At 43.1% G+C, this 27,734-nt stretch overlaps 1 protein-coding gene across 2 annotated transcripts in view; it reads left to right on the top strand.

The window, feature by feature from the left end:
* The first annotated feature begins 1,901 nt into the window (after positions 1-1,901).
* The window catches only part of ppp1r14bb (protein phosphatase 1, regulatory (inhibitor) subunit 14Bb), a 47,855-nt gene continuing 22,022 nt past the window's right edge, over positions 1,902-27,734 (top strand). Inside the window, exons 1-2 of one of the 2 annotated variants that reach the window (XM_015946545.3) lie at positions 1,902-2,161; positions 2,234-2,534. In XM_015946545.3, the coding sequence (XP_015802031.1) occupies positions 2,334-2,534 (201 nt within the window). In that variant the 5' untranslated portion in view covers positions 1,902-2,161; positions 2,234-2,333. Of the gene's footprint in view, positions 2,535-27,734 lie in introns of both variants that reach the window. The other variant, XM_054748814.2, reaches the window with a different exon arrangement.

Below are 27,734 nucleotides of genomic sequence, written 5' to 3'. Positions count from 1 at the left end.
TCATAAAACACGTAAACGGCAGCACACAGAACTCACGAGGCAACGTTTTACGTGATGTTTACTTGTTGCTATGAGTAATAAGACAGAAAAAGCCACGCCAAAATAAGTTTAGGAAGCCCACTAAGAATCGTAATAAAAGCATTTAAATACCATACACAGTTGAGAAACGTTGTTTAAGTACCTGATATGAAGCGGTCGCTGCATAAGTGAAAACCTTTACTCTCGGGATCCCACAGCTTCATTTTAGCCCGGGCACTAGCGCGTTTTATTACAATGATCCAACGTTTGCGGATCTTGGGGAATCCTGTGTAGACGGCTCATTCCTTATGTCGTCTACATCTGTTCTGCATCCTGGGGCACAACAGGAATCTACCATATTTCCTGTTTGATTGAGTTTTCTGACAATAACAAATATTCCAGCTGCCGGATTCTACCTGCCAATATGGCGCCGTTTCAATTTGAACTGTTACATGCCGGGAGAAGTGACGTCAACTCCCGGAGCTCTATAATGTACGAGCTTTGAAAGAAGCTTTAGTCTTGCAAATTACGGTAAAAGTATGTTTCTGTCCTGTATTTTGATATGTATGGTTAACTCATTCATTTCATTTCATTTTATTTATAAAGCCCCTTCTGCAACCAATGCAGACGCCCAAGGTGCTGAACACAACACAATAAAAGCATTAAACCATCAGAATAAAATATAACAATCATAAAACCAACATAAAATCAATTAAGAGAGGAGAATAAAAGCAAAAAATTAAATCCTGAAAAAGATTAAGAGGCCGGGGTGTCGAAACCGGGTAAAATTTGCTAATCCTGAAAAGCCTTGACAAAAAAAAAAGGGTCTTAAGGCGAGTCTTAAAAACCCCCAATAAGGGTGACTGACGCACCACCAAAGGCAACTGGTTCCAAAATGCAGGTGCCAAGACAGCGAACGCACGGTCCCCCCGTGACCTGCACTTAGTGCGTGGAACCATCAACAGCTCCCTGGCGGCTGAGCGAAGGGGGCATGCGCAAAAGGCCCTGTATGCCAGCACCAAGACCTTGAATTTTGCCCTGGACTGCACAGGGAGCCAATGAAGGGATGCCAACACACGGGTGATATGTTCCCTGCGCCTAGTGTGGACAGTGATTGTACTTCATCGTCTGAATAATTGTGTGGGTGGAGATAATTTATAAACTGGGAAAAAATATTCCTGTGGTGAAGCTCATATAACAACCAGTGCTGGAGAAAAATATTTACAACATATATTTGTTTATTTCCAAATGTAGGTTATTTTATTATATTTTGGCAGGATTAGTCTTCCATACAAGGAGTGTAATGACCCATTTTGGAGTCTTGACCTCTAGATTGGAAACATCAGAAGCGTGGATGAAATTTTCACTTTATAAGTGGGGGGGGGGGGGGGGGGCACGGGGGGGATATTTACAGTATGCTCGGGAAACAGGCATCAACACAAACGGTTGTTTTTCGCTTGGTCCTAGAGCTCAACCAGTGTCAATTTAACATAGCGTAAATGTTGTTTTTTGATAGTAAAAAGTGCAGGGGTCAAAACTTGACTTTGGAAAAAGTGGGGGGTCATGTCCCCCCTGTCCCCCTCCAAAAAAAATTACGTCCATGATCAGAAGCACAAGGCACATTTTATTAGAAATCAACAGTATAAAGTTAGCGAACCACTGATTTAATATTTCACTTGGTAACGCGTTAAATGGCCAGTTTTCGCATAATAATGCGCCGTTTCCCTTCTACAGCGTAAAAAGCCTCTTGGGTCACGCATAAATAGCAGATTTGTAGTTGAAAATCGATGGTTGCAATTAGAGTTTTTTTTTTTTTTTTTTTTTTAAGGAAAATGAGAAAAAAGCGGTCCGTCTACGTCAGCTGCGCTCGAGTCCAGTCGCGCGCGCGCAGCTCTCGTGGGGCCGGCGGAGCGGAGCGGAGAGGGACGTGTGATTTTCTCTTTTCCTCTTTGTGCTCACTCAAGAGTTGAGGCCGGTCTCCAGCGCTCTGCTCCGTTGGGTTTTATGTAAGCGGACACCGCTCTCCGTAAATAGTCCGGTAAGCCGGTTACCCGTACCGCCTGGCCGTCGGTACCGTTTTGTTTCGTGGAAGCGCTCCAGTCCCTGTCCGTGTTCCTCGGAGCGACCTTGGACAAAAGCTCCGGTGCGGTTTCGTCGGGAAGGGGGATTTTTAACTCACTCACATCCATTTTCTAATTTATTCATTTTTTTTAAGTTCGACACAAAAGGAGCCCCAGAGCCGCTCTCCGCTTCGTCTCCGGTACCCCGCGTTTACACTTCCACACCTCCGGTGGAGGAGCCCGAGCAGAGCGACAATGGCAGCTGTGACGAGCCCGGAGACGAGCCCTCAACCCCGGGTATATTTCCAGACGCCGGCCGGCACCACGGAGGAACCGGAGATGCCGGTTCGGAAGCAGGGACGCGTTACCGTCAAATACGACCGCAAGGAGCTGAGGAAGAGACTGAACCTGGAGGAGTGGATCATCGACCAGCTAACGGACCTCTACGACTGCGAGGTAAAGAGCACACACATGAACAACACCCGGCCTCGGAACCAGCCGAACCGCGCGCCTCGATGGGTTCTGCGGTTTTAATGAACCGGGTCGTGGAAACGCGAGCGGGCTCTTTGTCGCTGCCTTTCGGCCTAACTGCGCTCTGCCCGAACCATTCCCGAACCGAACCGGGCTCAGGTAAACAAACAATGGCCTTAGAACGGGTGCTGGTGCTGCTTTCAGCTGAGGCCATGTGGAGAAACTTCCCATCGTCACCCCCACAGGTTGGCTAAATGTGGCACATGGTGCTTTATAGCCTCATTTCCAAACAGGCTCGCTTCTGATTGGCTCAGGCGGATTTAAAGCACACCTGTGAATAATTTCATCTCATTTAGAACGGAGACGTAAAATAAACATCTCATCGGTGTATGAGGAAGTATTCACACCCTTACAGATCTCTGCTGCTTTGTTACATGTTTCAGACTAGAATAAGAAAAAGCCATTAAGTACAAAGATGACCTGACGTAGGGATGGGTACCTGTGACATTTGAATCGATTCGGTACTAATTCCCAGTACCTAGGAATCGATACCGGTACTTAACGGTACCAATTTTATATACTTTTGAGTGTTTATTATTTTAATTCTCTTTTATAATTAAATATATATTTTTCTCAATATATAACCATATTTGATAAATATCACGATAAATAACATACAACTGTTTGTATTTTAACATCGTCCTTGTAGTTTTATAAGCTGATAATTAAACTGAAGCAAACATCTTTACTGTGAACTAAATTTACTGTGTATCTTCATTCCTTTTGCCATCCTTTTTCATTTGATTTTTCCTACTGGGAAGTTAGAATTTCCGAGGAGAAAGCGAACGCACCATTAGCTGATAACAATGGCAGCAATGGAAGCTAACATATCAAGCTAACGTTATCTTAAACAGTTTATTTAGCTGCTGGAGCAGATTAAAACGATGATGCCTCACACTTAGATCGTTGTCGCTGGTTTCATCTTCACCCAATCACCCGTCGCATTTAGTAAAGTGAAGCCAAACTTTAGAACGCGTTCATGTTCTTCTAGTCAGAAATTCTGAGTTCTGAGGAGAAAGCGAACGCACCATTAGCGAAATGGAAGCTAACATATCTGGCTTTCCCAGAAAGTCAGATATCGTAAATCCTCTAATACAGGCCCAGGCCTGTATTTGACTCAAGCTCATCAAGCTCCAGGCCTTTATTGGAAGGAGGACCAGAATTAGAGGCAGGCCTCAATTTCTATTTGAGCAAAGGCTCAGAATATAGGTGAAGAATGGATAAAAATGCTAAACGGCAGAAAACTTTAATCTTTGAACATTTATTAAAAACTCGAAATTTGAAATGTTTAAACAGCTGGCATTTGAATGACAATAGTTTAACGGGTACATTTTTACAGTTGGCTGAACTGTGAATTTAGAAATATTTGCTGATATCTGAAACTGATAGATTAACATATGTTCAGATTTGATATGGGATGGATGAATGAAATGATGGATGGATTGTTGGATGGATGTTAGATGGATGGATGGATGGAAGCATGTATGGATTTATATGTGGATGGATGGATTCCTTAGGCCAAGCCGATCGATTTGATGTCTCACATGCGTGGGTGTGTAATTCCATTTAGCCTGAAGATGATTGACCTCTCTCAACCAATCAGGGAGCTGGGAGGGAGCGGGGCACTTTCCCACCTTCTGACGTTCAATCAAATTTAACTTGTTTCTAGTTTTAAGTACAGATAGTTCAAGAAGATCAAAAACAGAAGTCTGTCATTGGCTCAATATTCAGCTTTTTATATTCATTCCTATGAGACTTGGTCAAAGTGATTTGTAGTTCCTTGTGTTGCCATGGTGTTTGGGCCGCAGCCGCTCGCATTTGTTTACTGTAAAGTAAAGTTGAAGTGCTGAAGTTTTGAAAAGTAATTTTGAATAAAACTTGAAGAATAACTGGCAATTGCTTGCTCATTTTAAGGTATTTCATATTATACAACATGCTATTTGATATAATGGTTTACAAACGCAAAAGGGTAATTTATTAGAGTACTCGATTAATCGATAGAATATTCGATAGAGTACTCGATTACAAAAATATTCGATAGCTGCAGCCCTAATACAAATGTCTGTATTTACGAACCTCTGCCATACTAGTTCTTGCCAGTAGGGCTGTAGGTAAACGATTATTTTCAAAACGATTATTCTGGCGATTATTTTATCGAATAGTTGACTATTCTTAATGACTAATTAAATGATTAATCTTTTGATTTTATTTTTATTTTTTTTGCTGTACAATTGATTTAAACCAACATATTTGAAAGAATTACCCCCAAAAATGTATAAATGACTTTATTACACAATGATTTTCCAAAGTCAAACATCTTCTGCTTAAAACAAAATAAAAGCAGTATTATTACTGGAACACAATTCCAATAACTGTAGTTTAACTCTAGTTTTAGTGCAAAACAGAACACTGTGCAGGTCACAGCATGAACATCCGAGTCTTTAACACAAAATAAAACTGTTTAACAGTCTCTAAGGAAGAGCACCCAGTTGTACAGCCTGAACAGAAGTGGTGAATGATTTTTGAGGACCTCTTCTTTATGTTCTTCTTTAAATTATCCAGAGTATCTTCATATGTTTTCCCATCTGGTTTGTGAACCACCAGCTGGATGGACATTTGAAGCCAGGACAGGCATATTCGACCATATTGATGAAGGCGTCACCCTCAACAAGAGACAAAGGCCTCATGTCTTTAACAAACAACTGTAAGATAAAAATATAAATATAGAAACAACATAGCATTCAACATTTAATTACTAGACAAATCACACAAGGACATGAAGATAAAAAAGAAGCCAACAAAAGCAAACGTTGGACATTAAAGAAACTGGACCCTATTGTCATATTTGTCATCTGTTTTTATCTAAGTGAGGGTGAATTTTTTTTACATAGTTAGCAGTTTCCTCCTAAAAGATGCTGAAAGCAAGCAACAGTTAGCTAATATTTATTACTTACTTTCAAGATCCTTTTATTCAGCTTGGCTGGAGGTGTGCATTGCATCTCTTGCCCAAGATAAGACAAGGTTCTTTGCTTTGCTCTGGAAAACACAAAATCAATTCAAAGATTAAAAGTGTTTATTGTCAAATGCACAGTTAGAAACATGTTTCCCTGTTGCAATAAAGTCAACAATATAAGCTACACAGAAGTATAGGCTTTGCAGAATGCAAATTAGATTATATTTGGAGCATATCAGAACAACGGCTATGAAAGTAAGGCATCTTAAATCTGCTCTTAGCCTTATTGCAGTGCTATGCCATGATTGTCATTTGAGAATGCTGGTGTGGCTAATTTTGTAATGTTAAGTCATGTTTTGTACAACAATACATTTTGTCATTGCCTAGCAGCAATTACCTAGTTAGCCATTTGGGCCAGCATTATTTGCTATCGCTAATTAAAGTTAGCTAAATAAAGCTGTGTTTAGCCAAACCAAACACGCCCTACCGAAGTGCGCAGAGCTCACGCACATGTTACACAAACATGCAATCAATTTAGCAAACACTGACAATATGATATAATGTTACTTACTTCTTTTCGCGGGAGTCACGGGTAACAATGGGATGCCTCCGCTTCAGATGCTCTCACATGGACGTTGTGCTGGTGTGATAAGCTAATTCCATGGTGCAAAGACTGCGAATAACGGCACTTTACGTTTTGTGCTCTGTTTCAAATATTCCCACACCTTTGAGGTAGGGCGCCGGGGTCCCTGAGACATTGCTGCTGAGTCTATCAGATGAACGGCATTTTTTCTCCGCGCTGCTCTGTTTATGTCACGTGGTGCGTCGACTTCCGGATTTGACGTCGACATTTTTTTAGAATCGAATCCTCGACGTCATCGAAGCGTCGCTACAGGCCTACTTGCCAGTCCACCATGTTTTTCCGCGTCCGACCGTCTGCGTGGTTAGAAAATTTCCTAGGTGCGCGGTGCGGAAAGTTTGGGCCGTGCGGAGGCGCGGTGGAGGGGCGTGGTTGTCAAAATGACGCAATTTTGCTGCGCGGAGCCGTGCGAACCTCGCGGACGTGTCAAGCATAAACCAAGCTTAAGGAGCGCGTAGTGTCATAGATCGTTTTACCTGCCTTCCCACCAGGAGTGTTTCAGGAAGTTTTACACTTCTTTTGTGTCCAACATCCTGATTGGCCTAATTTGAACTACTGAGTTGGTGCGTTCTGGATGTATACCCTGTAAAAGATAGACTCTGACTGTGGCTCTGGCAGAGCGTCGTGTCCCTGCACTTCCAGGATATGACGCCTCACAGCCGGTGGAAACTCCCCCATACACTCTTAACGGAGATCGATTGCGGCATACTATGCTTTAGGGCTGCAACAACGAATCGATAAATTCGATGAAAATCGATTACTAAAAGCGTTGGCAACGAATTGCGTCATCGATTCGTTGTGTCGCACAACTCTTCCAAAAGCGCCCCCCCCCCTTCCCGCCCGCCGTTGCGCGCAGACCAGAGCAAGTCAGATCAGCGCGAGGTAGAGCCGGCAGATCAGCGCGAGGGAGAGCCGCAGATCAGCGCGAGGGAGAGCCGGCAGACTTGCGCTGCTGCGAACCGGTTCCGCATTGTCGCGCAGCGATCCAGGCAGCTGCTTCCAGCGCACGGTCCATTCTCAAAGTGGCGCAACCAAAAAACTATAATTAGCACACGATCGTTCATGTCCGCACATGTTCTCTATTTTCTGTCTTATTTGTGCCTGAAGCGCGCTACTGCGGAGCTCATCACCTGTGCTGTGGTGATTTCACCTCACGCAGCATCGAAAACGTGCTCTGCGCTTTTCGGTCAGGAGATCTTTGATCTGCTCAAAAGTAACTGATGAGGTGAAAAGGTAAGAATCCAGGCAACAGATTTTCTGGAGAATTATGAGGAGATGCAGGAAGATGAGAGACAGACAGGACAGGAAAATAGTTAAATAAAAACAAGAAAACAAAACAAAGTGTTGAAAAGTCAAATGTAGGTAGATTTATCTCCACTACACGTTTTTACCAGTAAAAAACAATAAGTTATACACATGTAATATTTATACATCTGATACAATTCAGATCACCTTCAAAACTCAGTCACACACCCAGGGCCGTTTCAAGACATTTTGGGGCCAAGGCAAAATGCCCCCCCCCCCCCCTCCATAACTGGGCTCCCCAGAAGCCTCTGTGTAATTCATGCCCTCTCCAGGAGTGTTAGTTATACAGTGTTTATAAAGTCCCCTCAGACATTACAGACATGTTCTAATATGATCAGATGAAAAACTAAATTATCAGACATGCTGTCTCATCTGCTTCTTTTAAAAACTTGCAAAACGTAACAAAACTATTTGAAAGCCACTATTTGTGGATTCTCAGAAAGTTTCCATGGAGTGTGTGACAACTTATTTTTTCATTGATCCTATCGTCTAATCTCACAGCTGAAACAAGCATCCTTAATAATCTGTGCACAGGAAGCGTACCGATGCTGTAGTAAAACAAAAGGTATACAGGTGCTGGCCAGTAAATTAGAATATCATCAAAAGGTTGAAAATATTTCAGTAATTCCATTCAAAACGTGAAACTTGTACATTATATTCATGCAATGCACACAGACCAATGTATTTCCGATGTTTATTACGTTTAATTTTGATATTTATAGGTGACAACCAATGAAAACATCAAATCTGGTATCTCAGAAAATTAGAATATTCTAAAGGCCAATGAAAAAATGTTTGTTTCTCTAATGTTGGCCAACTGAAAAGAATGAACATGAAAAGAATGTGCATGTATAGCACTCAATACTTAGTCGGGGCTCCTTTTGCCTCAATAACTGCAGTAATGCGGCGTGGCATGGACTCGATCAGTCTGTGGCACTGCTCAGGTGTTATGAGAGCCCAGGTTGCTCTGATAGTCGTCTTCAGCTCCTCTGCATTGTTGGGTCTAGCGTATTGCATCCTCCGCTTCACAATACCCCATAGATTTTCTATGGGGTTAAGGTCAGGCGAGTTTGCTGGCCAATCAAGGACAGGGATACCATGGTCCTTGAACCAGGTGCTGGTGGTTTTGGCACTGTGTGCAGGTGCCAAGTCCTGTTGAAAGGTGAAGTCTGCATCCCCATAAAGTTGGTCAGCAGCAGGAAGCATGAAGTGCTCTAAAACTTCCTGGTAGACGGCTGCATTGACCCTGGACCTCAGGAAACAGAGTGGGCCAACACCGGCAGATGACATGGCACCCCACACCATCACTGACGGTGGAAACTTTACACTGGACCTCATGCAACGTGGATTCTGTGCTTCTCCGCTCTTCCTCCAGACTCTGGGTCCTTGATTTCCAAAGGAAATGCAGAACTTGCTTTCATCAGAAAACATAACTTTGGACCACTCAGCATCAGTCCAGTCCTTTTTGTCCTTGGCCCAGGCGAGACGCTTCTTGCGCTGTTTCTTGTTCAAGAGTGGCTTGACACACGGAATGCGACACCTGAATCCCATGTCTTTCATGAGTCTCCTCGTGGTGGTTCTTGAAGCGCTGACTCCAGCTGCAGTCCACTCTTTGTGGATCTCCCCCACATTTTTGAATGGGTTTGTCGTCACAATTCTCTGCAGGGTGCGGTTATCCCTAGAGCTTGTACACTTTTTTCTACCACATGTTTTCCGTCCCTTCGCCTGTCTGTTAATGTGCTTGGACACAGAGCTCTGCGAACAGCCAGCTTCTTTAGCAATCACCTTTTGTGTCTTGCCCTCCTTGTGCAAGGTGTCAATGATTGTCTTTTGGACAGCTGTTAAGTCAGAAGTCTTCCCCATGATTGTGGTGCCTTCAAAACAAGACTGAGGGACCTTTTAAAGGCCTTTGCAGGTGTTTTGAGTAAATCAGCTGATTAGAGTGGCAGCAGGTGTCTTCTATATTCAGCCTTTTCAGAATATTCTAATTTTTTGAGATACCAAATTTGGAGTTTTCATTAGTTGTCACTTATGAATATCAAATTTAAATGTAATGAACATTGGAAATACATTGGTCTGTGTGCATTGCATGAATATAATGTACAAGTTTCACGTTTTGAATGGAATTACTGAAATATTTTCAACCTTTTGATGATATTCTAATTTACTGGCCAGCACCTGTAATAATTTATTATTACTAAAACCTTGTTGCAGCACTAAAGCATAAAAATTAGATTTTGCATTAAATATGCAAAATATTTACATATGAATTGTTTTAGAGCCCTTTAATTGGCAGAATCTGATATTAATTTAGTTCTTACAAAAAATGGGTCCCAGCATGGTTTGTGTGGCGTTGCCATAGTGTGACGTCATAGGCACAGATCCCCTGTCCTCTTGTTTGGAAATGGAAATATGGTCACCCTATATTAAACAAACTGTCCACCCGGGCTTTTGCGCTGCACAGAGACGCTTCGCTGCCTACGACTGAATGTCAGTTGAGAGTCAGTCTCATGCAGACTGACCAATGAAGAGAGGGCCTCAAGTTAAGACCCTCTCCTCATTGGTCAGTCCACACGAGGTGGGTCAAAGGTTACTCTGGGCGGGTTACGTGTTGTCAGGCATTCAAGTATTGAGTATATTTACTGCATATTACAGTAAAATATTCTGTATGTGACCACATTATGGTGATCCTTGGGTCGTGATGATGGAGCCCTTGAATATTGTTGCCCAGGGTACAACAAAGTGTTAATCTGGCCCTGGTTCCGCCGTCACATTCCCGCAGAAACTGGTTGATCACACCGGGGCCAGACTACTAGCATGTGGTTTTACAACCACAATGTCCTCGGAAGCAAAAACGCTTTTAAAAGGGAGGGAGGAGTCCTAACTGTTGCTGCAGGCGTGTTGTGTGAGAGTGCAGTTATATACTGGTTAATATATTTTTGGGTTCAGTTGCTTTCATGTGGCCTAATGTGAGTCTATTTGGGATCATTGGAATGATCAGCAGCATTTCTTGATGTGACTTTATGGCAGTTGCCCAGGGCATCATCGCAAGGAGGATGGCATTCATTTACTTTTGTTTTATTTGGTATTTTTTCAGTCAGTTTTGGAAATAGTGATCAATTTTGATTAATTCACAGCCTATGTTTAATTACATTTAAAATAAATGTCAACAGATGAGATCAAACAAAACAGATGAGAATTGCCCTTAAGCTGTTTAACTTGGACCAAGCATTTTAGGTCACAGATAGATGTAGCTTAGGGTCTCTGTCTATACACCTTATAAGTCAATTTAGGTGATGGCATGTTGTTTTTCTGCTATTGAACTGTTTTCTAATAATGTTGTGTTAAATAAAGTGAAGGAAGGAGAGAAATAACGTTTCCCTAGCAGTTTTTAAAAATTTCCCCATGTAATCCGATTAATCGATTAATCGTGTCGAGACCCCATCCGATTAATCGATTATCCAAATAATCGTTTGTTGCAGCCCTACTATGCTTCACGGGACGTTCCGCAAAGCTTATGCATCCATTGGACAGGCCTGGACCTTCCAGAAAGTTCCACTTTTGTCTCGCCAATCCACACAATGTCTTCCCAACTGTGTTTATGATCATCAAGATCTTTTTTTTTTTTTGGTAAGTTAATGAAGGATCTCTGTGAGGTTCTGGGTCACTCAGAGGTATTCACTTTGGAGCTCTTCCGTGACGCCAGTTTTCCGCCGTTTCTTCCTTGCTGAATCGTGACTTCTGTTCATAATCAGAACAACGTTGTCCTGGCTTCTATAGTTCTTGATCTTCTTTAGAACAAGACACGATGTGTGGCTTTTGAGATCTTTGAGCCTACTTGTCATAGTGTCCATTGTCATGTTTGCCATAGTTGCCATTGCCAACCATTGTCATGTTTTTAAATTTGCCGATCAGAAACATTTAAAAACGACAAAAACAGCAGAAGTCTGTCAACAGTTGAAGCAAACTAAAGAGGAGCAGGGTTGTTTTGAGTTTTCAGCCAAAGGTGAGCAGTGATCATAAAGCCTGGCGCAAACTGCCAGGTTCTTGACGGGTGCACACCGACGTAGCCACATTACCCCTGTCCTGGAACATCTTCACTGGCTCCCTGTCATTTTCAGAGTGCAGTTTAAGTTACTGACTTTTGTTTTAAAGCACTCAAATGACCTGGCACCTTCCTACCTCTCTGCTCTTCTCACTCCAAATGTGCCCACCCGCTCGTTGAGGTCGGCTGACCTTTTGCTGCTGCACACGCCGCGGATGAGACTCAAATCGCGGGGGGATCGAGCATTTGTCCATGCTGCCCCAAAGCTTTGGAACTCATTGCCCATTGGAGTTCGGCAGGCTCCATCTCTGGCGGTTTTTAAATCTCGTTTAAAGACCCACTTTTACACTTTGGCTTTTAGACAGTGACACGTTTTAGTGTTTTATTGTGTCATTGTTTTAATGTGCTCTTAGTATTCATCATGTTTTCTCTGCTTTTAATTGAGATTTTTATCCTTTGTTTTAGCTCCTTGTAATGGTTGTGTTTTGTTTTAGCCTGTGCAGCACTTTGGGCAGCTCCCATGCTGCATTTTAAATGTGCTATATAAATAAACTATGCTATGCTATGCTAAACTAGTTAGGCGATCCCGATGACTGTGGTGATGTGGGTCCCAGTCATGCATGCTGACTCCATGGTGATCTCCCTGGCCGTAGTGATGGCGGGGCACACCCAGCAGCTATCTTAAGAGCTCTAGTTCACCTCTTGACTCTCATAGAGCCGTGTAGTTGTAATGCAAGCCCAATGGCAGCTGTGGTGTAGCTGCTGGCGTCACTAGTTGGTAAGCTCATGTCAACTCCACTGAGCTGGCATTGACCCACATTCTATTCCCAGCAACGGGAATAAGAGTCACATAGAGAGGAACTGCTTTTAACTGTAAAAATGATCACCAGGAGGTTGGTGTCATGCTAAGTTGTGACAGGTGGACTGTAAACGTTGCACTGATAGATTTGCAGAAACTCCCTCGTGCCCATCGTGTATCTTCAGACTGTTTCCTTTTGTTTAGTCCACCCTGTCTAAGAAGCTCTGTCTGCATGGACAGCACCTGCGAGATGACTCCTTAGCCAAAAATGAATAAAGCAAGCAGAAGGGATTAAATGCTCCAAAGAGGATTTAGAAATCAACATGCTTTGATTCTGTGCCAGTATTGGATTAATATGCACTGTAGACCGTGCATTGTTGAGGAAAGGTGCCAGAAAAAGCCCAACAGAAGACCTTTGCTTTACTCGAACACCTCACCACCAGGAGAGAGGGGTTCTTATGCAAAACTTTCTGGCTCATGTTTAACTTAAGAATGGTTTTCTTTCTTATCCAACACCTGCCACCGATTCACAGTGACCAATACCATTAGTGTCGGTCTTTATCTTTCCTTTATTCATTCATTCTTTCATTCGACCGATCTACTCAGTCATGCATGTGTTCATGCGCTGGTGACTCGTCTGCTCATCAACTCTGCAAACAAAGAATTCAAAAATCACACGAATGGACACGATGCACCACAGTCATGGCCACACCTGAGGCTGGTGTCAGAGTGGACCGGGACATTTGTGTTTAACTTCACGCTTTTGGACTCATTCCTCGTTTGCTTTGCTATTCGTTCGTCCCCGTTGGACGTTTGCCTCGTCCCAGCCCAGTCAGTGCTGAGGCTGTTAGACAACAAAGAGATGAATTTACAGTGGGCTCGCTGATGGAGAGACATCGGGCTCATTTAGAGCGAGAGACGTGAAGCACAATGTAACCGGAGAGGCATGCCTAGCAGGTCAAGGAGGGAAACCTGTTTCCTGACGAATGCGTGGGGGAGTTGCGTGCTGGGCTTTTACTCCTTTAACTCTTTGTCTTCCTGTCTGTTTTGGGTTTTAAATCAGCCTTCGTTGTTTCCTGTCAGTCATTCCCTTTCTCATTTTCTCAACGTTTCAGCCATTAATAGAACTGCTTGGAGTTTGTTGAGAAGGGAATTCATTAGGAGCTATTTACCTGTTCACATAATCCACTTAAACACGCTGACAGCCAGTCACGGCTGGCAGCCGGCTCCTCGCGTATTCACCCAGCCACTTAGCCAGCCTATCAGTCCGAGTTGCTGGGGGTTAGCGAGGAGTCTTGGTGTGATTCCATGGCAACAAGGTTTGTGAAATGTTTATGTTGAAGAAAAAAAACCCACTCCATTTATCTTAAAAATTGCATTATTTGCAGAAATCCCACAGTTTTCATTATTGCCGTGGTATAATTAGTATTAGTATTAGTAGAGTTGTACCTGCAGGAGGTTTTAATGAGGAGTTTGTTGTGTTAGAAAAAAAACACTCAGCAGATTCCAACTGAATCTGCAAGGTTTATTAACACTACTGCGGTTGTAGGCGGGTGCATAATGTGGTATTAGGCCAGATCCCATTTCTTTAAGGGATATTTCAGCCATTTTCAAAAGTGTTTCTGTGTAAAAGTTAGAAATAATTACAAATTTACCTGTTGTAGGTATCTTATAAATACCAAATACCTTAAAGAGCAAGTCACCCCCAAATAAACTTTTTTTTGCTGATAAACTAAATAAACGAGTGTCTAATCGTGCTGCAGACACGTGTCGTCAATAATTTGGCACTTCAGTGCATCTTAGTTCAAATTTAAATATTCTGCCTAAAACTGTCAGTGTTGTGTCGTTGTCAGGTAAAAACTCTGCACTGTATTTTAATTTAAATCTGCCACCGCTATTGGCTAAGAAGTATGCTATGATGTTAACTGGTACATTATGATGTCACAATGCTGTCGTGAGCCTCAGTGTGTGTGTATTTGTTAGCGGCTCCGCCCTCTCGGTCTCCCAGGAAACAGCATGTGTTGCATTTTTCAAACATGAAGTGGGAGTGGAGTTAGACTCTGGTAGGGGTTGACTTGCTCTTTAAAGAGCAAGTCAACCCCTACCAGAGTACTTATCTCCCACTTCCTGTTTAAAAAATGCAACAAATGCTGTTGCCTAGCAGACTGAGAGGGCGGAGCCACTAACAAATACACACACACACACACACACACACACACACACACACACACACACACACACACACACACACACACACACACAACAACAACATTGTGACATCATATGGTACCAGCTAACGTTCTAGGGTACCTCTTAGCCAATAGCGATGGCAGACTTAAATTCAAATGCAGTGCAGGGTTTTTACCTGACAACGACACAACACTGACAGTTTTAGGCAGAAATTTTTAAATTGAACAAAAATGCACTAAAGTGCTAAACTATTGACTACACGTGTCTGCAGCATGATTAGACACGCATTTTTATAGTTTATTAGGACAAAAAGTCGATTTGGGGGTGACTTGCTCTTTAAACTGCAGGTATATCCAGACGTCAGGGCTGGCAGAATTTTTCTTTTACATTTCTGCCAAAACAACCCTGCATTACATTTGAAACTGTGTATCCATCATTGAAATGTTTATGATCATTCTCATGAACATCTGTGAAAATCTGGAGATTTGGCAGCAATACACTTGAGTTGGGTCCTTTTGGACCGAATCAACAGGCTAAAAATGGCTTGTCCAGATGTGTTGCTGACGTCTACAGCCACTGGAATGGCTTCATTTTGTTGCATTTATGTTTGTAACTGTTTGCTAAGATTTGCAAATATGTGTCTTGAACAGGGTATTTAGAAGAGCTGTTTGAAGTCAACACCCGTCCACTTTGGTCTTGGCTGTTCTCAGCTAGTAGCACAACACTCAGGGTTGTTTACCCTGCTTAGAGCTCCAGTGTCTATAACAGTCTTATACCACTGTATGTACGAAGTTAAAAACTAGGTTTTAAAGGATTTTTGAGACAATTAAACTACTTTCAGTGTTGGTGTTGATGATTGGCAATAATACTGAACTTAGTACAATTAAATATGTAAAACTAGAAATTACAATTACTGAAGTTGTTGAATAGAATCTGTCAATATTCAACACAGAACAGCTTCAATGGTGATTAACCAGTCTCAACATTTATAATGTGTGTGTCATGCGTTTACAGTACGTGTAGTCAGAGTGTCTAGTGCAGCTAGATTAAAGTCATATTACTTATTAAATGGACTTTACGGACTTTTGCATTTTTATGCTCGCGATTGCCCCCTCAGGCCAAAAGCGTAACGGCAGCTTCAATAGTAGGCTCGTGCACGAGGCGCGCATGCTGTACGTGCACACTCCTTAACGAAAATAACAGCTGAGACAGTCCTGTGTGTGTGTGTGTGTGTGTGTGTGCGTGCGTGCGTGCGTGCGTGTGTGTGTGTGTGCGTGTGTGTGTGCGTGTGTGTGTGTGTGCGTGTGTGTGTGTGTGGCCCGGAGGACAGAGGACAGGAGAACACGCAGCTAATTAATTAAATAATGTGGTTCTGTAGCTTTCTCTTCAGCACAGCCGACAAAGGTTTATGATGGGTCAGTCCTCCTGCATGCTCAGATCATTCCCTTCCCTTGCTTGAAAAATTGTTCCAAAATGAAAGTTGAACCCACATCTTTTTTATCTGTGAATTCAATGCCGTTCGGCGAGTCTCAAATAAAAATTTGGACATCTTACTGTAAAAAAATATACCATTAATGTAAAAAAGAAACTCTAAATAAACTATGTTCACATCCAGAATCGAACCCAGGTCTTCTGCACGAGAGTTCGACATCTTACTAGGTGAGTAACATTTGATGTATCCGTAACATTTATATCCTTGATGACAGCTGAAACAACGTTCAAAGAACGGTTCTGAGTGAAAATGGCTATTTTGTTGCTAATTAGCAGGAAATATCTAGAAGAAAGTTCTACAGAAAGTAGCTAAGGGTCCTCAGAAATGTAGCTAGCTTTGTCACTAGGCGTTAGGAACAGCGACAAAGTGGCACTGCCTCTCTCTCTGCTGCTAAAGCTACGGATAGCAAATGCTACGGGCGATGCCTGAGCGTGAACGCGCATGAAGCAGCCTGCTCGACCCGAGCATCTCTCTTTTTCTGTGATTTTACAGAAAAACAGGCAATCACAGTAAAAATGCCAGGGCTCATTCTACAGGACCAGGGCATTGCAGGAGAATGTATGAAGAAGACATTTATTATTTCTATACATGTTTTGGCTGTCAGACTTCCATAATGCCCCTTTAAAGCATACTAATCATAACATTGTCATTTCACAGATCGGTCAACATTATATTATTGACTAACACTTTGTTTGATTAGCCTTATTAAATATAGAGTTCTTTGATTTATTAAAAGGAAAGAGTCCTTTATCTTCATTCTTCTCTTGAGCTGGAAAGAAGCAGTTTAGAAGCAAATGCATGACCTTGAGGCAGTCTCATGCAGATTAGTTCTGTGGAGAGCGGGTAAATAACCTTCAGTGGAATAGCTCCTTCATCACGTTACAATTTTACGAGGAATGTGTCATCCCTCCAGAATCGCATTTTAGTTGATCAGAGCTTTGAAAATATATATGTTGTGTTAACTTTTGTTCGAATCACAAGCGGTCGAAGCAGAGAATGATGAGTAAAATAGTTAGAGCGAGACCAACGTAATGAAGAAATACAAATGCAACGGCAGCTCTGAAGCAGAGCCCTCTCCATGTGGTGATAATAAAGGGGTGCTGGCGGTTATCTCTGTGTTGGTATGTCTGGGAGGGGAACAGGGCAGGGACAGCTGTGATGGAGCTATAGTTTATTTTTAAACCCAGCTGTGGTCTTTGGTAAGCAGACACCCTGATAGCAGCCAGGCGGAGTTTCTCCAAACTCCCGGTGGCTCATAAATATCACCTCTGCTGTTGTCGAGCCTCCACTCTATTAGTGTGTGTAAGGTGCTAAGTGAGTTTAAGCCTGCTCTGGGGGACGGAGATGCGTTTAGCAGAATAATCAAATTTCACCACTCACGGCATCATTTCCATGGTAACGACCCTGTTTAGTTTTCATTAGTCTGGGAGGACTTGTTTTCTCTAAGCTCCGTTTTTCCTGCTCAGCCAGCAGCGACACGGTTAACAGAGCTGCGAGTGGGCGAACAGTCCCTAAACTCCAGGGTCCGACGTGGCCACACAGACGCAGATGGGAATACGAGCCAGAACAGAGGCAGGGTTGGCGAGCAGGAATGCAACAAACGGGGGAAGAAAAGGGAAACACGAGGGCAAGGAAAATGGAGAAAGAGAGAGGAGGAGGAGGAGGAGGCAGCGAAGCCGGAGAAGAAGTTTTTGTAACCTCGTGATTGCGGTTTAAAGAGTCTGTCAGATGACACGTTAGTCGTGAAAGTGATCTTTTTGGTTTTTTGTTCCTGGATGTCGACTCTTGGCTGCTTTACTCACCACAAATTAAACCGAACGAGTTCCTGAAACCTGACGGGAGAGTTGGATGTTGCACATGAATCCGGTTTTGTCTTCATTGCTTCACACTCAGGGTTTTCCCCGCGGCGCCTGAAGCCACAGAGGCTATCAGCGCTTGTCTTCCCTTTACAACACTGTGCTTCAGTTCAACAGAAATAAAGCAACAACACATTATTTAGGCACATCAAGCTCTCTTTGGAGGAGTTTAATCTTTACATGCGCAACAGTGTGTATACCAGGACGTGTCCTTGCTGCTTAGGAGTGTTGAAATCATGTAGGAGCATGCTGGTTTTCCCCCCTGCACACGTCTGATGAAACACGCTCTTATCAGATGATAAATGTTGAAACACAAGAAAATCATAACACTACTCACCAAAAAGTCTGTTTAAACTGATTTATTAGCTACGCTGCTCTGTTACGGAAAACCAGCAGCGCAGTTCTTTTGGTCAGTATTGAAGTAATGATGAACAGAGTTGGGAAACACTTCAGTATTTTCTCCCCATCAGCTGAAAACACACTGGCAACACTGCATTGCAGCTCGCCAAAGTAAGAGCATCAAGAGCTGTTCAGAACAGCATCACGGCATTAGACCATATTCAGATCTGTGTTCACTTAGCCGAGTTTTCCATCACCATAAGCCATACTTTCAAATGTTTACATGAAGCCTAAGCAATCCAGTTCAATGACAAATTTAAACTAACCTGTGGTTAGGGTGTCACGGTGTGAAAATGTAACCTCACGGTTATTGTGACCAATATTATCACGGTTTTCGGTATTATCGCGTTTTTTTTTAACATACTTGTGCCCACACTTTTAAAACTCATTCTTCCAAGGGGTGGAAAGTTAAAGTTAAATTCCTGTAGTCATCATCACACTCTGAAATTAAATCTCCGCATTTGACCCATCCCCATGGGGGGAGCTGCAGTAGTGAGCACGCTGAGGATGGGAAATATTTGGTGGTTTAACCCCCCTAGTGTCAAGCAGGGGGGCATTGGGTCTTTGGTATGACCTGATTGGGATCTGAACTTGGCCACTGAGCTAGGAAGTGTGCATCGTTTAGAAAACAATGCTTTAGAAGGTTTTTGTGTTCATTTGAAACCACACACGAAGTAGATCTAGCAACATCCCACCCCCATTATAACCCCAGGAGAGGAAATGCGTCTCTTCAAATAAAAAAGTTCCAACAACAAAAGAGGGAACTCCTGTAGCCAAAGAGCATCGCTTCATGTTTCAACAACTGTTCTGCTTCCAGTGAAAGGACAACACTGTCTTTCCATACAGTATAAATACCCAGAGTCAACATTAAAACAACTTCAGATTGAGTCAGTGCAGAAATATCTGTAAATGCTGCTCTGAGTGTTTTTAGATGTCTAACAGGAGGAAAATCTGTGCAACATACACTTAAAGGTCTGAATACCAATCAGTGTAACCCTGTTTCTCAAGGGATGGACCACAAAGAGCGGTTGTTGCACAGCAAGACTCAAAGACTCCACTGTGCCTCTGAAAGCACCCCCCACACCAGTGCACACACACACACACTCATGTGCACACATCGTGTTAATAGGTTACATGTGCTTCTACATGTGGAACACACAGTTGTCTTTCTAATCTCTGAGGGGGTGACTCGGCGTGTTTCTGCACTACGTGAACATTTTCTCAAACGGTGAGTAATTATAACAGATAGAGAGACGGAAAAGGGCCAAAACTAAAGTGTGTGAGGCCGACTGAGCACATGTTTGGGTCAGTGTGTGACTTAGATCGGAAGGAAGCTAAGAACACCAAACGAGGGACGGCATTGGGTCCAATGAGAGGGAGGAATGTCGAAAGGACTTGAGTCATTCAGATGGATGTTTAGGTTGGCATCACGGGAAGTGGGGGAGGAAGGAAAAAGGGAGTCCATATAAAAACTTCACTTTATTATGTATTCCACACACACTTGTAGCACAGTTACAGTGTGCAGATAAGTAGATTTAATTTCATAAACGTCAATCAGAACAACGTGTGTGTGTGTGTGTGTGTGTGTGTGTGTGTGTGTGTGTGTGTGTCACATAGTAGGGTTGAGAGAGACAAGAGTGAAGTTGGACCACTCACCAAACAGATCAGAAGTTATTGAATCTATCAGCTGTATGCAGTGTTGAGAGTAACGCGGTACAAAAGTAATTAAGTACTGTACTGCATTGCTTTTTGCTGTAATGTGGTAATGTAAGGCATTACAGGGAAAGAAAATGGTAATATGTACTCGGTATACTTGTCAGTAACGCGGTAATTACAATGCATTTTTAAACCCAGAATCAAGATGTGGGTTTCCTAAAAATTCAAATTGTGGGAAGCCTGAAAAAAGATCCGGTATCCACATATATGACGTCATTTATGGACTCAGCTTTGCGGGCATTCTATGAGCAGAGAGGATGCAGCGGTAACGGCTCAAATACTCCAGCTGCGTCCTGCGCGCGGCCGCTGTTATATTCACAAAATCGCTCCACCAAAACAAAGTCATTCGTTTGTGATCGTTTATATCAGCCCATATTCTCTGGTACTTCATGTACTTTTCAGCTGAGTTCATAATCTGGGCCCCGGTGATTTCAGCTCATTGCTGCTGGTTCGGTAGATCCCTTTGGCTGATTAGTTAGAAAGTAGGAACTCTAGTTTACAGTTTTTCTGGAAGACGGAGAAAACATGCAGCATGCAGGAAGGTTAGAGAGAGAGGGCCGGAAATTATTCACATAAAACCAAGAAAAAAAGAAAAAAGTAGGTAGATTTATCCCCAACACACATTTTTACCAGTGAAAAGCAATAATATATAAGCATTTAATATTTATACATGTGATAGAGTCAGATCACCCCAGAAGTCAGTCCCACATCCAGGGCCGTATCAAGGCATTTGGGGACCAAGGCAAATATAGGCTTGGAGCCCCCACCACCTCACTCCCTGCTCAGTTAATGTGAGATGGCAGCGTGCAGAGAGTACAGATTGTTGTTGCTTTTATTTAATAAACAATCATTTTAAAGCACATCTGACTGATTTTAACAGCAATCCTAGCTCAGACACCACATCACCTTCCACATATATGTCATGAGCTCACTGAGCGTCACATTACCAGATTCATGCTGAAGTTGTTCTGGTGAAAGTAACTTAAAGTAATGCAAAAGTAGTGTAATGCATTACATTTTAAAATCAGTAATATTGTAATGTCATGAATTACTTTAAAATGAGGGTAACAAGTAATAAATAATGCATTACAGCTTTGAAGTAACTTGCCCAACACTGGTTGGATGACGAACTTTACTGCTAGCTGCTAAAGCGGGTACATACGTGTCCTGTTATTGATCCAGTTCTTCCTGTTAAATAATGTTGCTATTTTGAGTTCAAGTTTAATGGGTTCACACTAAATACTCAAGCTGTTAATGTCCCCTTCTCCATAAACGTAAATAGCGAAGAGGAGACGCTGCTCGTTATCTTGAATGACCCTTGTTGAACAGTTTCACACAATTAGTTTCAAGTGCTGTGCTGGTCCGCAGTTAGGTTATTAATCAGTTTAAGCCATGTGTGCTTTTGCTAGCGGTTCTGTAAAGGGTTTAGGGCCTTTTTCTTTTAAATGAGTCTAATAGTGAAACGATTTAGTACAATCTTGTTACTGTATGTGGCTCCAGAGCTCCTAAATGCATTTAGGCGATGATAGATAAACGAGCTGTTTGACGTCTGTGTGAGAACAGAAGAAGGCTTGCTCTAGTAAAAAACAGCTGTGGCTGTAGCCGGCATCGGCTGGCATCGATCACACGCATGGCGTTTCATCACGAATGGTCTTTCCAGGTAATGCTGGCTGCCTGTAGGTTTGGTGAGGTAACACTTATCCACTCAGGAGAGTATTTCAGTCCCAGGAGGTCCATCTGAGCCAGCGCAGATGAGCTGTCTGTATTTAGCCTCTGACTTTGTTGTGCTGCTGCATTGTTCTTCTCCGCTGTTAGTCTGCCAGAATCCAAACTGTGTCAGAGCACTCAACACAAAGATTTATTGTATTATCATGACAGAACACCAGTCCAGAGGCGAAAACCTTCCTTCAGCTATTAAGTCAGAAAACCTTTGAACAAAGACAAGATGATCATCTCAGTACATAAGGGAGGAGTATATGGCGTCAGATGGGTGCCAAAACCCGTGCACGCGTATTCCGCGGCAGCCTTTCTGCGCGCTCGGTTTCTGATTCTGCTCGCTCGGCTGTTGGGAGTTTTGGCACTCTGGAGGCGTGGCCTGTGGCTGATCTTTTCTGTCCTCTGATTGGTAAGTTTTTTTTCCCGCTCCTTAAGCTTGGTTTATGCTTGACGCATTCACTTTCCGCTTGGTGATGCGGCTCGTGGATGGAACGCGCTTCACAACTTGCAGCGTTTATGGTTCATGCGGCTCGTCTCTGCGGTGAGCCAATATTCTCCCAAACTGTAGGGGGCAGCATGGAGCTCTACGGCATGCATCCAACACTACACCATAGTAGAAGTAAAAATTACTGTTTACAACATGGCATTCCAGCATTTTTAACAGCGTCCTCGTCTTTTCCGACAGTGCGAGCTATTTCTCTCCAAGAATTATTAACAACATGTTGATCACGGTGATCTCTGAGAGCTTAATCATACAAATGTCTGTATTTACGAACCTCTGCCATATTAGTTCTTGCCAGTCCGCCATGTTTTTCCGCGTCCGACTGTCCGCGTGGTTAGAAAATTTCCTAGGTGCGCGGTGGAGGGGCGTGGTTGTTAAAATGAAGCAATTTAGCCGCGCATCAAGCATAAACCAACCTTTACCCTCTACCTCAGTAGCCCATTGGTTTCCTCTCGGAGCACAAAGGGGGTTGCTGAAGAACGAATCTGATTAAATCCTTAGAAAGTACTGTCATAGCTCAGCTGGTAGAGCTGATGACTTTCACTCAGAGGATCTGGGTACGAATCTAGGCAAGGACAACAGATATCTTAAAGGTTTCTTTTTTTTATTCCAGTGATATATTTTACAGTTCTGACCGTTGGACTGGTTTTGGCACCCATCTGACGCCATAGAAGCAGAAGGGAAACCTGTTGAGATAATCCAAAAATGAGGATGTAAGGACTGTCTGTGTTCCTTCCTCTGGTGGGTAAAGTTATATGAATGTTGCTAGCTAATTTTAACCTCACTACTTCCACCTGTAATGTTAATTTAACTTCCTCTAAAGTAATAATCGAGATCATTTATGAAAAGCTAACAACTCGCCTGTTGATTGTGCTCAGTGCACAATACTTAATACTGGTTATAATGTAATAAACCCGTTGAAGCAGCTGGTGTTTCATAATTCTTTAACCCTCTTACAGTTATTTACATAGAGGTCTGTAGCCAGTATCCCACTGGGCTGCGAGTGTCTGCGGCTAGTTGGAGGTACGTAATTCGTAAGAAATCATATAAACTTTCAGTTCACATTAAATTAGCACATAAAGCAGATTTTTAATGTGACTGGGCCACGTACAGTGTATTTATAACATTATTTTACTTAAGCACACACTACTGCGGGAAAAAAAATCTGTCGTCGTCTTCCTCCGCTTATCTGGGTCGGGGTCATGGGGGCAGCATCCCAACTAGGGAGCTCCAGAGCGTCCTCTCCCCGGCCACCTCCACCAGCTCCTCCGGCAGGACCCCAAGGCGTTCCCGGACTAGATTGGAGATGTAACCTCTCCAACGTGTCCTGGGTCGTCCCGGGGGCCTCCTGCCGGCAGGACATGCCCGAAACACCTCCCCAGGGAGGCGTCCAGGAGGCATCCTGACCAGATGCCCAAACCACCTCAGCTGACTCCTTTCGATCCGGAGGAGCAGCGGTTCTACTCCGAGTCCCTCCCGAATGTCCGAGCTCCTCACCCTATCTCTAAGGCTGAGCCCGGCCACCCTACGGAGGAAACTCATTTCGGCCGCTTGTATCCGCGATCTCGTTCTTTCGGTCATTACCCAAAGCTCATGAACATAGGTGAGGATTGGGACGTAGATCGACCGGTAAATCGAGAGCCTGGCTTTCTGGCTCAGCTCCCTCTTCACCACGACAGATCGGCTGAGCCGATCCGCCTGTATATTTCCCGATCCCTCCTACCCTCACTCGTGAACAAGACCCCAAGATACTTAAACTCCTCCAGTTGAGGTAGGACCTCTCTCCCGACCCGGAGTTGGCAAGCCACCCTTTTCCAGTCGAAACAATCTGCATGTATAAAATGTAAACAAATATGCATGTGACAGCATTTACAGTGAAACCACCATCGTTGTTTTTTTCTTTTATCTGAAGACGTATACCAGTATTTAATTTCTAAACAGGAAGTGACAAAAGATAACATCTGAGCAGTTTATCTGAATGACTGTCAATTAGCCAAAGCAAAATAATTTTGCTTTGCATTTTGGTCTAGGCATGCTCCATTGGAACCTCCATAGCCCAGGCCATTGTTGTGGTTGACCAATCCCAGCGTGTTTATTTAGAAAAACGATGTATTATTTAATCGGGGCTTTTATGTTGTATTTAGTTCTTCCATGATGTAATGGTGGACTATCCATCTGTAGCGGTCCAATCAGAGCGCTCTATTGGTTTATTGGGGGTATACTGGTGCACCATTTCTTGGAACTAGAAGTTGCCCACATCACAGCTGAGTTTCAGATGGCAGGTTTTGGACTCCTGTTTCCTGATATTTGAACATCTCGCCCTGGATTGGATAACAGCAACGTGACTCTACCACTGGCTTGCAATGTTGATGTTTTATTTCCATGAATAACACAAGCCTGGAGGAGCTTCTGCTCTGTGGTGAAGTTGATCATGCTAACGGTTAGCTTCTACAAGCCAAGACGGTCTCTGCTGTTTCCTGGACGCTAAACCAACAGCAGCCTGTCCCGTCTTTGAGGCAAGATGGGTGAGTCCATGAATGTTAAGTGACAGCGAGACGTAGATCTGTCAGGCTTTTCAAATCCTAGAGATTCACACCTATTTACTATCAGAAGCCAATGCAGGAGGTAGGTGTAGGAGACTTATTTTCATGTTCAGCCTGCATGAAAAACTCAGAGTGACTGATTATAATCAGTGAGGCTCATTAAAAAATGGGTTTTCAGTAAAGCACACTTTTAAGTTTATTTAGAAAAGGGATGGGTTTGCATGTTCTTTGGCAAAGTATGGCGGAGACTGGCGTTGACTGACATTCGTAGCGTTGAGTACGTCACATTGTTTGTTGTCCAATGTCATGTGGAGACTGTTTGAAGGACAACAGTAGATCCCCCCCCCCCCCCCCCCCCCCCCCCGACTGAGAGCTGTCAATGGACCATGGTATATATTCACATATAAAGGATGGCTTGCCAGGTTAAATGAATGGAGCTTTGAATGAGCAACTTTTGAACACCAGCTTCATATTATGCTGATGTTTTTAACATCGACATACATATATGGACAATGGGTTTCCATAGGCTCTAATAACACATTTTTGTACTAAAATGGGAGGTGGCCACCACCGCCATTTTAACCGTGTCACAGGTTCCGTCAAGCCCAGACAATTCCATAAAAGAGAAGAGAGGTGGAGCTGAGGGTGGGGCTGTAAGGCTGGGATCAACTGACGACACCCGGTCGAACTAGCTACAAGCTAACCTGAAGCTAACCCAAAGCTAATGCGGAGGTGGGAGCTAAGCTAACGGAGGTAGCAACCTAGCTACAACCGGAGTTAACTGTGCACAACACCAGAGCTTGTGAGTCAGAGATACGCCGGGCTGACCGCTGGGTACAACCGGGTGGAACACAGAGGTCTCCCGAGAGCTCCACAAGCCGATAGTCGGAACCCAGCTCCACCAACATGTTATATTTCAACCCATTTTCTAAAGTGCAGCATTATGTTAAATGCACTGGGTTTTACCCTATTACATTTAAATTTCATGGTTAAACAGTACATGTTAAAATCTAAGCTCAGCTCAGCAGTGACCTAAAATACATAAATATAATTTGACTTACCGAAAAAAATGAAGTGGAGACTCCTTGGACGCTCTATTAGTGCAATTAATGCCACAGCAAGTCATTTTGTCCAACAATTGCACAAATAATATCCAAAACAGAAAACACAAACACAGAGACTCAAGATCCCGGAACAGTTTCCAGACCAGACCGAGGCTCTACTGAGGCCTTTCCCCGGAGCTAGCTCTGTGGTCACGTGGGTCTGATGCTCATTAATATACAGAATTTTAGGCTTTTAATACACTTAAACAGAAGAGTGAGAAAAAAATTCATCCCCCTCAGAGTTGTCATGAGTGTAAACTAGATCATTTAAACAAAAAACATGTTTTGGTACCAGGCTGTAAACATGTTTATTTCTGCTGTGAAATTGGTATTTTTAACATGGGAGTCAATGAGGATTTGCTCGCTTCTGACACCAGCCCCTAGTGGATGAGGGTGGAACTGCAATTTTTGGTACTTCCGGGTTGAGACCAATGTTAGAGCCGCATTGTGGGGGCTTAACAGCAAATACTTTACTGCTTAACAGTTCAGATCAAGTCTTTAATCACTTAATGAGTCAGTTCAGGTTATCAGGGATCCATGTCATAATATTGTATGTCAGTAAAAATTAACTGACCTTCTTTATCTGATCTTTGGTGTTACTATCAGACGAACAGCAACGTCATCTTCTGTCAATAATTATTCAACAACCCCAGAGGAGCTTGGAAAAAAGAACCAAGCCAAATGCAGAGGCTCTGTGTGAGAATCTCAAGCGCAACACTTGATGCAACACCTTGCAAAACCACCTTTAAGCAAAGGTAACTCTTCAGTATGATCTTATCAGACTCATCATTGTGGAAACATTTCAGCCCACTATTTCATTTAAAAATGATTCAGTTCATTTAGGTTTGTGGTCATGGCTTCATGCAGGCTTCTTCATTGAAGTTGAGGCTTGGACTTTTGGATTGATCAGCCATTTAGATCCTGATCTGCAGCTGTCTTTGGGATCATTGTCCTTGTTTCTCATCTAGTTAGGCCCAAATTTAAGCTGTCAGTCAGTTGGTCTCACATGTGACTCTCTACTATGGTCCACAGAGGAGATCATGGTCCAGTCAACGACTGGTACGTGCCCTCCACCACCTTGCTGGCAGTGGGTACAGGGTTTTTGCCGTTTTAGTTTTCTTCAGCCATTATGACCAAAAATCTTTGGTTTGATCTTTGTTTGGTATTAGGCCCATTTCCAGTCTTCCACTTTGCTCGCTTTTACCTGACCTTCATGGTATGCGCGCGTCGCTATCTCACCAGGATGGCCCGAAGGACCATTTTACGGGTTATTTCCCAGAGTACGCAGACGGGACAAAGAGCCAGGTTTGAGGGGCACAACCGAAACAAACATTGCATCAATAGTAAAGATTAAACTGGTTAATTTTGCTATCACAACAGAAAACAAGACAGCAGCGTAGATAGTACGAAAGACCTCGTACCCAGAGACAGAGTCATGTTGGTGAATGCGTCTCGCTCGTTTTGTCGACTCCACCTACTGGTTACTCGTATATTGCAGCGTTCGGACACGTTACATTAATTTTGGAGTATGAACACAAACAATGCTTAAAATTAATGCAAGTGGCAGCCATTTTAAACACTTATATGTGTCGAGAAACAGCAAGTATACTTCGGCCTTTAGCCAGCAAATGTTCCTTGTCACCTTTTCCCCTCCGTAAAATGTCTCAGTGGAAAAGCAGCTAATGTCCTACAAGTCTTCCTAAACTGCATTTAAGTTCATTTATGTAAATCGGACTGTTTTTTATCTGTTTATTTTTATTTGACAGTTGTTTTTGTCATTTAATTCTTTTACTTTTTATCAGTGTTATGTTTTATTGCTGTAGCTTTGGTTTATTGTTCAGCACTTTGGCCAGCTTTGGTTGTTTT

The sequence above is a fragment of the Nothobranchius furzeri genome, chromosome 14 (genome assembly GCF_043380555.1).
Source record: "Nothobranchius furzeri strain GRZ-AD chromosome 14, NfurGRZ-RIMD1, whole genome shotgun sequence".
Classification (NCBI taxonomy): domain Eukaryota; kingdom Metazoa; phylum Chordata; class Actinopteri; order Cyprinodontiformes; family Nothobranchiidae; genus Nothobranchius; species Nothobranchius furzeri.
This window is presented reverse-complemented; position numbering and strand designations above follow the sequence as displayed.